The sequence below is a fragment of the Papio anubis genome, chromosome 12 (assembly GCF_008728515.1).
Source record: "Papio anubis isolate 15944 chromosome 12, Panubis1.0, whole genome shotgun sequence".
Lineage (NCBI taxonomy): Eukaryota > Metazoa > Chordata > Mammalia > Primates > Cercopithecidae > Papio > Papio anubis.
The window spans coordinates 112,377,371-112,388,146 of NC_044987.1; the positions used below are offsets into that span (position 1 = coordinate 112,377,371).

Consider the following 10,776-nt stretch of genomic DNA (forward strand, 5'->3'; position numbering starts at 1 on the left):
TACTAAAAATACAAAAATTAAGCTGGCCACGGTGGCAGGCGCCTGTAATCCCAGCTACGAGGGAGGCTGAGGTGGGAGAACTACCTGAATGCGGGAGGCGGAGGTTGCAACAAGCCAAGATCACACCACTGCACTCCAGCCTGGCGACAGAGTGAGACTGTCTAAAAAAAAAATAAAAAATAAAAAAGTAAAAAATAAGGAAAGAAAAAGAAAAAAAAAAAGGGGCCGGGCACGGTGGCTCACTCCTATAATCCCAGCACTTTGAGAGGTTGAGGTGGGTGGATCACCTGAGGTCAGGAGTTCCAGACCAGCCTGGCCAACATGGTAAAACCCAGTCTCTAATAAAAATACAGAAATTAGCTGGGCGTGGTGGCGCATGCCTGTAGTCCCAGCTACTCAGGAGGCTGAGGCACAAGAAATGCTTGAACCTGGAAGGCAGAGGTTGCAGTGAGCCCAGATTGCGCCACTGCATTCCAGCCTGGGCAACAGAGTGAGACTCAGTCTCAAAAAGAAAAAAAAAGAAAGAAAGAAAATGTAAGGTCTTTAGGCTCTAGGGTCTGTGGCTCAGGCTAGAACTAGAATCCAGACTACCACCAGTGATTTATGGTTTATCCCTTTATTGTTTCTCCTTTTATCAAAATGTGTCACAGCTGGGAACCAAGAGGAAGTAAAAAAAATACCCACAAATTTTCACCCTGACTCCCCTATTACTCCTCCCCCAACCCCCAACCCAGGGCTTCCAGCCAACCCCGAGCACACATGATCATCTCCCCCCACCCTCAGGCTTCGCCCAGCAATAAATACAGGTGACCATGATTCAATGAAACCACAACTGATTTCTCCATCTTAACTGCCCCTCAAAGGGGACAAGAAGGGGGCAAAAGAAGTTTAATGCCCATCCCTAAGAGGTGTGGAAACTTCTTTCTGCCAAGGGACAGAGGAGGTAGAACTGCCCCTCTCAGAACTGCAGCAGCTCTACAAGGAATCAGGGAGAGGAAAAGGAGAGAACGAGAGGGAAAAGAATGTTCTTTAGCAACCTCACTCCTTTGAACCATTCATTCCGTCCCAGGTAAGGGGTGGTCCCAGTGTATCCGTGGGGCATAAAAAGGGGAGGGCTGACAGAGTAGAGCCTGAAGGAAGAAATGAAAGGAGGGAGAGCAATCTGGTGGGAGGGAAGGGGAAAAGGAGCCCTAACTCATTGCCCTCATCTTCTTCCAAGAAATGGCATCAACATACAAGAGGCATGAATGGATAGAGTTTGGGGGTGTTCAGGGCTCCTAAATAAGGGAAAGAGAAGGGGCGACAAGGGCCCTGTGGTTTCTCGGTCTTCATAAGTGAATGTGCTCCAGTTGGAGCAACAGGATGTTGGGGGAATGAAGGGAAAGGGTTGGTATCAACGGAGTGGGAGAGGTGAGGAGATCACAAGAGGAATTTGGAGCCCATGGTCAGCCCTCTCATCTTGCCCAAATGTTGACAGAATCTGGGTCTTAGACTAGCGTTAAGTGAAGTCTGGGGAGGGCCGAACTCCAAGGCAGAAGAAAGAATATCTCTCAGCACTACTGCTCCCCTTCCCTCCCCCTAACCAAGAACATCCCTTGGGTTATCGCAGGTGAATACTCCAATCAGATGCCACATTGATGCCAGGCTTGCGCAGGACCAACACAGAGGTCTCAGGGTCATGCTGGAAGGACAGGCGGCTTTCTGGAGATCCTGGAGGAGGAATAAGAAAGAGTGCCATAGTCATACCAATGGGCTATAGCATAGTAACTACGTTCCTACAGGCAAGGGCATCCCTAAACCTGCCCTGGCTTCCCCTCCTTCCCCTATCCTAGGGACCAGATTGGTCACTCACCTTTTGTCTGGAGTACCACAGCTGCTGGCTTTCCAGCCCCTATTATCACCACCCGCTCAATCCAGATTGGTGTCTCAAAGTGTCCTTCAGGGTCTGCTGAGCTGGAGATGACAAAAGCAGATGTCCATCAGGGGAAAAAATATCAGAACAGAAGGAAGGAGGAGACCCAAAACAAGGTCAGGATGTGAGAAAAGAGCACAGTGAACTGGGAGCCCCCGCAAGGATCAGGCCCCAGCAAAGGCAGCCAAGGAAGAATGGGTGCCCCATTACCTAGAGACAAGGGTGTTGCCAGAGAATAAGAATCGACGCAGCAGGAACTCTTGGCGAGTCTGATAGTTGAACGTGTGCCCATCATCCAGAAAGAGCTCTCCTTGAGCTGTACCCTGAGCAAGTAGTGGGACAGGTGAGTGCCTGAGCCCAAGAGGGAGTGAGGGGCACAACCCCAGGGAACTGAGTCCTAGGAAGGCAGGCAGATGGCTGAGGAGACACACTGCCTATGCACTTACCTGAGGACTAAGCGCAACAAAGAGAGTGATTGGGTCATCCTTCATACATTCTGAAGACCGCCGCACTCGCATCCATCGAGGCACGATTGTCCCTCCACGCTGGAACACAGGGATCTAGGGCAAGAGCAATGCCAGGATGAAGTTGCCCCCTTGTCCAACCTTGGGCCCCACAGCATGTTTTGCTCTTACTCATGTATGCCCACGTAGGTACTGGACCCTAAGGTACACATTCTCTCCCCTTCTGGAAATTTACAGGGAGATGGAACTGGCAGCCGGACCAGGCTTACTCACACTGCTTAGAGTTACAGGCAGGTACAGGGTCTGGGGACCATGATGCTTCTGGTAGCTTTGAATGTCATACCACACCTGTGGGTGACAAAAGAGGTAAGATACAGATCACTCAGTGCACAGGGTCCATCCTGTTTGCCTCCTTAGGCTTCCACCATCGTTTCCCACCATGCCCTTCCTTAACTCACCTCCCCTTGGCCAGGCAGATAGACCTGGACACCATGGGCTCCAGAGTCTGATACAGGGTGAACCAGCAATGCATCCCCTAAAATATGCCAGAATCAACTCTGAATAGGGGGGATTAGTTCCCAGAACAGGGAGCACCAAAGTGCCTGCCCTCTGCACCACCAGCCTCATTAGTCCCTCCCTGGGCATCGGCAGTGCTGCTTGGCCCAATGCCAACCCACCACCAACTGTCCTCATGTCTCACCAAGCAAGTACTGATCATCTATACTGAAGGTGGTCACATCCTGAGGATACTGCACCCACAGGGGCCTAGGAAGGCAGACAGACATTAAAGGAAAACTTTTCAATTTTGGCACAAGTCAGAGATGCTCCTCCAGGAACTGGCAATAAGAAAAGAACAGCACAGTCCAGGTGTGGTGGCTCACACCTGTAATCCCAGCACTTTGGGAGGCCAAGGCAAGCAGATCACCTGAGGTCAGGAGTTCGAGACCAACTTGGCCAACATGGTGAAACCCCATCTCTACTAAAAACACAAAAATTAGCCGGGCGTGGTGGCGGGCACCTGTAATCCCAGCTACTCAGGAGGCTGATGCTGGAGAATCACTTGAACCAGGGAGGCAGAGTGCATGCAGTGAGCCGAGATCATGCCATTGCACTCTAGCCTAGGGGACAAGAGTGAGACTTCGTCTCAAAAAAAAAAAGAACAGGCTGGGCGCGGTGGCTCAAGCCTGTAATCCCAGCACTTTGGGAGGCCAAGACGGGTGGATCACGAGGTCAGGAGATCGAGACCATCCTGGCTAACACGGTGAAACCCCGTCTCTACTAAAAAATACAAAAAACTAGCCAGGTGAGGTGGCAGGCGCCTGCAGTCCCAGCTACTTGGGAGGCTGAGGCCAGAGAATGGCGTAAACCCAGGAGGCAGAGCTTGCAGTGAGCTGAGACCCGGCCACTGCACTCCAGCCTGGGCAACAGAGCGAGACTCCATTTCAAAAAAAAAAAAAAAGAACAGCACAGGGGTTAAGACCCAGGAGTTTGCAGTCAGTCGGGTTGCGGTTCAGGTCTCAGTTATGCAATCCAATCTTAGTCATTTAACTTCCTAAGCCATCTCCCTGCTGCTTCTCTGCCTGCTACAGAAACCATGCTGCACAGCAGCCTGCCAGTAGCCTCCTTGTATGTTTTCACCGCCCTGGTATACAACGCTGGCTTGCAAGGCCCTCCAGGAGCAGATCACACTTTCTCCTTAATCTCATCTCCTAGTTCTCCCTCTGCTTCCTTACCCAAGACATACTGAGTATTTTTCTACTCCTAGTGCATAATAAACTAATTTCTACTTTAGAATTTTTGTACTTGCAATTCCCTCTGCTTGGAAGATTCTTCCTACATAACATGGTCTGTCCCATTCATTCAGGCCTCATGTCACATAGCCTTCTTCTCAAAAAGATTTTTATTTATTTTTATTTTTTTGAAATGGAGTCTCACTCTGTCACCCAGGTTGGAGTGCAGTAGAGCAATCTCGGCTCACCGTAACCTCTGCCTCCTGGGTTCGAGTGATTCTTGTGCCTCAGCCTCCTGAGTAGCTGGGATTTCAGGTGCCATGACACCCAACTAATTTTTGTATTTTTAGTAGAGACGGGGTTTCACCATATTGGCCAGGCTGGTCTCAAACTCCTGACCTCAGGTGATCTGCCCACCTCAGCATCCCAAAGTACTGGGATTACAGGTGTGAGCCACTGCGCCTGGCCTCAAAAAGGAATTTTATGACCACCTAATCCCATTACCTTGAGTGAGACGAGTTCCCTCATTTGTCGCCAGGGTTGAGTGCAGTGGCCGATCTCGCTTCTTCACTGCAGCCCTCCCCGGTTCACTTTATCTCCGCCTCAGCTCCCGAGTAGCTGGGATCACAGGTGCCCGCCACCTCGCGCCTTGCTGCTTTTTATTTAATAGAGACGGGTTTCACCATGTTAGCCAGGATGGTCTCGATCTCCTGACCTCGTGATCCGCCCGTCTCGGCCTCCCAAAGTGCTGGGATTACAGGCTTGAGCCACCGCGCCCGGCCCATTACCCTGTTTTATTTTTCTGAAAGAGTTTATGACTGCTGGCAATTTTCTTTAAATGTTTACTATTATTCATCTCCATTAAGCTCCCCTTCACTCTTAACCTTAATGATTTTCCATCCTTTACAAGGCTATGTTGAGTGAAGAGGCCCAGAGATGAAGCCCAGTCCCTAATGTCCCCCAGCCACCTCGGCCCACTCTTCACAACCCAAGTGAATGCCTCACCTCATGACAGGAATGCCTTCCCGATGGGCCTGATAGAAGAGGGTGTACCAGAAAGGCAGCAAAGAATATCGCTGGCCCAAGGCATCTCGGATTATATCATTGTGCTGAGATGGTAACAGCCATGGCTCTCGCCGCCCAGTGTCTAAGTGGGCATGTGCCCGGAAGAATGGCTGGTAGGCACCCATCTGGTACCAGCGCACAAGCAGCTCTGGCTCTGGGTTTTTGAAGAAGCCACCCACATCCGCTGGGAGAGGGAAGAGAGGAAGCAGGTTGGAAAAGAGGGTGAAGGAAAGATACTGCCTGAGAAATTTCCCAAGGCCCTAACCTGGAATCTCAGCTCTCTTTACTTACACCTTGGTCCTGTGCCCTCTACTTTGCCCCTCTCCCACCAAACCAAGACCCCAGATTCCTCCCTGTCTTACCCCCACAGAAGGAAAGTCCCACCAGCCCCAAGCTGAGACACATAGGAATAGAGATCTTCAAATGGTCCCACTCGGCAGTGTTGTCCCCTGTCCACACAGCTCCTGAGGAAGACAAGAAGTAGGGAGCTTGCACATGGTAAAGGGGTTCAGCTTTTTACATGGCTGACCTCCCACATCTGCTCTGGGTCCCCAGAACCCTGCTGAAGATGCAGTTCACAAGAACACTTGAACAAGGAGTGGACCTCCCGCACCGACTTCCTTCAAAGCGCATAGCTGAGGAAGCTGATGCAGTGTGTGACTCCCATTCCTCAGAGAGCCAGGTCCAGGTCCATGGTGCCTGAGATCTGGCCTTCACACCCTTCTGCCACAGTTCCATTCTCTAAACCTTACCAAAGCGCTGGGAACCAGCGAAGAAGGCCCTGGCCAGGACAAAGGGGCGTTCCATGCCCCCAGAGCGCTGTCTCAGCCCATCAGCAGTTGCCATGTGCTGGGTGAGGCGAGAAGAAAACAGGGGTAGTGAGGAGCAAAAGCCAGCTGTCATCTGGTGCAAGTTCCCTAGGCCTCAGTCTCTGGGCTGTTTTTCCTCTTTCCACCAACTCTCCTCTCTCAGCCCCTTACCACGTAAAGGCCATAGATGTTATGCACATCCCGGTGCTCCCAGCCCCCATAATGCTGGGCATCCTTGAGCATGGTGACCTCAGGACCATTGAACACAGATGGTTCGTTCATGTCATTCCAGACAAAGAGGTTGGGAGCTGAGCCCTGGGAACATGGGCAGAAAATGGGGACAGAAGGACAGAGGGGAGGAAGAAAACAAACAGTATCAGAGAAGAGAGCTTCTAGGAATCTAAAAAGATGCATTTTTCAGGGCCCTCCCCAGATCATCAAGGCCCCCAATATGTTGCAGATAATCCCCCACAGAAGGGTTGGCAAGTGGAGAGAGATTCAGGGAGGCAAGTGGGACAGACAGATGCAGGTCATGTGGAGAGGCCTTCCCTACCTCATAATTGTCATAGCTGAACATGTTAGCCCACCAGGCCCTCATCGCGGGATTAGTGAAGTCAGGGTAACCAGCTGAGCCTGGGAGAAGTTAAGGGTGGCTCTCAATCCCCTAAGGGGCAAAAGAGCCACCATTCTACCTCCCTGGCCAATCACCTCTCCCTCAATTCTGGGTCTACCTACCTGGCCAGCACCAGCCCTCATAGTCAGAGCCATCTCGGGTTTTAACATACAGCCCCAGGTTCCGCAGCTCGTCGTGAACTCGGTAGCCGGAGTCCACCTTGATGTGGGGGTCTACGATGGCCACCAGCTGGGGGCAAGGAACATGGGTGATCAGGTCTCTTTAGGGCTAAACTATGCTTCAGCCCTATCCTGAGAAGACCAAGCGTGACTGCAACACCTTACCTTCCGCCTCTTAGAAGCCAAGCGCTCAAGCATGGTGCGGGGCTGAGGGAAGCGACTGGGGTCCCAGGTGAAATACCGCTTGCCGTCAGCATGTTCAATGTCCAGCCAGATGACATCGCAGGGCAGGTTGTGTTCATCAAAGCCCTGATCCACTTCCAGCACATCAGCCTCATCCCGGTAGTTCCAACGGCTCTGGTGGTAGCCGAGGGAGAAGAGTGGGGGCAACGCCTGGGTTCCTGCAGGTTCATCGAGGGATGGGGGTCACAACGAGGATCAGGCCCAACACCCAGAAACTGAGGGAGGCTTGTGAACTAGAGGCAGGCTGAGGGGTACAGACCTAGAAAACAAGCTGGGGCACAGGATCTCTGAAAACACACAGAATCACCCCTGACAAGAAGAAAAGAGCAGAAGAATGAGGCTGTCAGGGAAAACCATGTACCTGTGAGACTAGCATATTGCCGGAAAACATCAGAAATGGAGGGCCCAAGCAGCAGGAAGACATCAATGATGCCAGTTTCTGACATCCAGCGAACATCTGTCTGTGGGGTCTCCCCAGAGCCCTGCAGGTAGTCCATCATCTTCCCAAACAGGGTCTGTATAGGGGACCACAGAGGGGTCAGACACCTCCTGCCCTCCCATTTTCCAACCCTAAGACAAAAAGCAGCAATTTTCTCCCAGAGTCCACACACAGCTGGCTCTTATGAGTTGCTTTGGGTAAGACTAAATGGGGCTGCCTCAGTGAGGCTTTCCTGGACCACACTATCTAAAGCAGTACAGTCCCCACCCCTACTCCACCAGTTTGGGGTGGTTAAGTGCTAACAAAGACGTCTTTGTTAGCACTTAACCACCCCAAACTGGTGGAGTAGGGGTGGGGACTGTACTGCTTTAGATAGTGTGGTCCAGGAAAGCCTCACTGAGGCAGCCCCATTTAGTCTTACCCAAAGCAACTCATAAGAGCCAGCTGTGTGTGGACTCTGGGAGAAAATTGCTGCTTTTTGTCTTAGGGTTGGAAAATGGGAGGGCAGGAGGTGTCTGACCCCTCTGTGGTCCCCTATACAGACCCTGTTTGGGAAGATGATGGACTACCTGCAGGGCTCTGGGGAGACCCCACAGACAGATGTTCGCTGGATGTCAGAAACTGGCATCATTGATGTCTTCCTGCTGCTTGGGCCCTCCATTTCTGATGTTTTCCGGCAATATGCTAGTCTCACAGGTACATGGTTTTCCCTGACAGCCTCATTCTTCTGCTCTTTTCTTCTTGTCAGGGGTGATTCTGTGTGTTTTCAGAGATCCTGTGCCCCAGCTTGTTTTCTAGGTCTGTACCCCTCAGCCTGCCTCTAGTTCACAAGCCTCCCTCAGTTTCTGGGTGTTGGGCCTGATCCTCGTTGTGACCCCCATCCCTCGATGAACCTGCAGGAACCCAGGCGTTGCCCCCACTCTTCTCCCTCGGCTACCACCAGAGCCGTTGGAACTACCGGGATGAGGCTGATGTGCTGGAAGTGGATCAGGGCTTTGATGAACACAACCTGCCCTGCGATGTCATCTGGCTGGACATTGAACATGCTGACGGCAAGCGGTATTTCACCTGGGACCCCAGTCGCTTCCCTCAGCCCCGCACCATGCTTGAGCGCTTGGCTTCTAAGAGGCGGAAGGTAAGGTGTTGCAGTCACGCTTGGTCTTCTCAGGATAGGGCTGAAGCATAGTTTAGCCCTAAAGAGACCTGATCACCCATGTTCCTTGCCCCCAGCTGGTGGCCATCGTAGACCCCCACATCAAGGTGGACTCCGGCTACCGAGTTCACGACGAGCTGCGGAACCTGGGGCTGTATGTTAAAACCCGAGATGGCTCTGACTATGAGGGCTGGTGCTGGCCAGGTAGGTAGACCCAGAATTGAGGGAGAGGTGATTGGCCAGGGAGGTAGAATGGTGGCTCTTTTGCCCCTTAGGGGATTGAGAGCCACCCTTAACTTCTCCCAGGCTCAGCTGGTTACCCTGACTTCACTAATCCCGCGATGAGGGCCTGGTGGGCTAACATGTTCAGCTATGACAATTATGAGGTAGGGAAGGCCTCTCCACATGACCTGCATCTGTCTGTCCCACTTGCCTCCCTGAATCTCTCTCCACTTGCCAACCCTTCTGTGGGGGATTATCTGCAACATATTGGGGGCCTTGATGATCTGGGGAGGGCCCTGAAAAATGCATCTTTTTAGATTCCTAGAAGCTCTCTTCTCTGATACTGTTTGTTTTTTTCCTCCCCTCTGTCCTTCTGTCCCCATTTTCTGCCCATGTTCCCAGGGCTCAGCTCCCAACCTCTTTGTCTGGAATGACATGAACGAACCATCTGTGTTCAATGGTCCTGAGGTCACCATGCTCAAGGATGCCCAGCATTATGGGGGCTGGGAGCACCGGGATGTGCATAACATCTATGGCCTTTACGTGGTAAGGGGCTGAGAGAGGAGAGTTGGTGGAAAGAGGAAAAACAGCCCAGAGACTGAGGCCTAGGGAACTTGCACCAGATGACAGCTGGCTTTTGCTCCTCACTACCCCTGTTTTCTTCTCGCCTCACCCAGCACATGGCAACTGCTGATGGGCTGAGACAGCGCTCTGGGGGCATGGAACGCCCCTTTGTCCTGGCCAGGGCCTTCTTCGCTGGTTCCCAGCGCTTTGGTAAGGTTTAGAGAATGGAACTGTGGCAGAAGGGTGTGAAGGCCAGATCTCAGGCACCATGGACCTGGACCTGGCTCTCTGAGGAATGGGAGTCACACACTGCATCAGCTTCCTCAGCTATGCGCTTTGAAGGAAGTCGGTGCGGGAGGTCCACTCCTTGTTCAAGTGTTCTTGTGAACTGCATCTTCAGCAGGGTTCTGGGGACCCAGAGCAGATGTGGGAGGTCAGCCATGTAAAAAGCTGAACCCCTTTACCATGTGCAAGCTCCCTACTTCTTGTCTTCCTCAGGAGCTGTGTGGACAGGGGACAACACTGCCGAGTGGGACCATTTGAAGATCTCTATTCCTATGTGTCTCAGCTTGGGGCTGGTGGGACTTTCCTTCTGTGGGGGTAAGACAGGGAGGAATCTGGGGTCTTGGTTTGGTGGGAGAGGGGCAAAGTAGAGGGCACAGGACCAAGGTGTAAGTAAAGAGAGCTGAGATTCCAGGTTAGGGCCTTGGGAAATTTCTCAGGCAGTATCTTTCCTTCACCCTCTTTTCCAACCTGCTTCCTCTCTTCCCTCTCCCAGCGGATGTGGGTGGCTTCTTCAAAAACCCAGAGCCAGAGCTGCTTGTGCGCTGGTACCAGATGGGTGCCTACCAGCCATTCTTCCGGGCACATGCCCACTTAGACACTGGGCGGCGAGAGCCATGGCTGTTACCATCTCAGCACAATGATATAATCCGAGATGCCTTGGGCCAGCGATATTCTTTGCTGCCTTTCTGGTACACCCTCTTCTATCAGGCCCATCGGGAAGGCATTCCTGTCATGAGGTGAGGCATTCACTTGGGTTGTGAAGAGTGGGCCGAGGTGGCTGGGGGACATTAGGGACTGGGCTTCATCTCTGGGCCTCTTCACTCAACATAGCCTTGTAAAGGATGGAAAATCATTAAGGTTAAGAGTGAAGGGGAGCTTAATGGAGATGAATAATAGTAAACATTTAAAGAAAATTGCCAGCAGTCATAAACTCTTTCAGAAAAATAAAACAGGGTAATGGGCCGGGCGCGGTGGCTCAAGCCTGTAATCCCAGCACTTTGGGAGGCCGAGACGGGCGGATCACGAGGTCAGGAGATCGAGACCATCCTGGCTAACATGGTGAAACCCCGTCTCTATTAAGAAATACAAAAAACTAGC

At 52.0% G+C, this 10,776-nt stretch overlaps 2 protein-coding genes across 4 annotated transcripts in view; one reads left to right on the forward strand and one right to left on the reverse strand.

Moving 5' to 3' along the window:
- Positions 1–600: 600 nt before the first annotated feature.
- LOC101010538 (neutral alpha-glucosidase AB) overlaps positions 601–10,776 on the reverse strand; it is a 29,774-nt gene continuing 19,598 nt past the window's right edge. For all 3 annotated transcript variants that reach the window (XM_003909691.4, XM_009185835.4, XM_021925646.2), the window contains 15 exons: positions 7,377–7,530; positions 6,938–7,173; positions 6,716–6,842; positions 6,534–6,613; positions 6,152–6,295; positions 5,924–6,020; positions 5,534–5,635; positions 5,112–5,355; positions 3,077–3,141; positions 2,835–2,911; positions 2,650–2,724; positions 2,359–2,472; positions 2,123–2,235; positions 1,853–1,953; positions 601–1,710 (listed from right to left, as the gene is read on the reverse strand). In XM_003909691.4, coding sequence (XP_003909740.1) covers positions 1,601–1,710; positions 1,853–1,953; positions 2,123–2,235; positions 2,359–2,472; positions 2,650–2,724; positions 2,835–2,911; positions 3,077–3,141; positions 5,112–5,355; positions 5,534–5,635; positions 5,924–6,020; positions 6,152–6,295; positions 6,534–6,613; positions 6,716–6,842; positions 6,938–7,173; positions 7,377–7,530 — 1,839 coding nt within the window. In that variant the 3' untranslated portion in view covers positions 601–1,600. The remainder of the gene's footprint in view (positions 1,711–1,852; positions 1,954–2,122; positions 2,236–2,358; positions 2,473–2,649; positions 2,725–2,834; positions 2,912–3,076; positions 3,142–5,111; positions 5,356–5,533; positions 5,636–5,923; positions 6,021–6,151; positions 6,296–6,533; positions 6,614–6,715; positions 6,843–6,937; positions 7,174–7,376; positions 7,531–10,776) is intronic.
- On the forward strand, positions 7,898–10,641 carry LOC116269796 (neutral alpha-glucosidase AB-like; the record flags this gene model as incomplete). The annotated part of the gene is made up of 8 exons (XM_031653860.1): positions 7,898–8,150; positions 8,354–8,589; positions 8,685–8,811; positions 8,914–8,993; positions 9,232–9,375; positions 9,507–9,603; positions 9,892–9,993; positions 10,172–10,641. Coding segments are annotated over 8 exons (1,287 nt in total), but the record flags the coding sequence as incomplete, so codon positions are not given.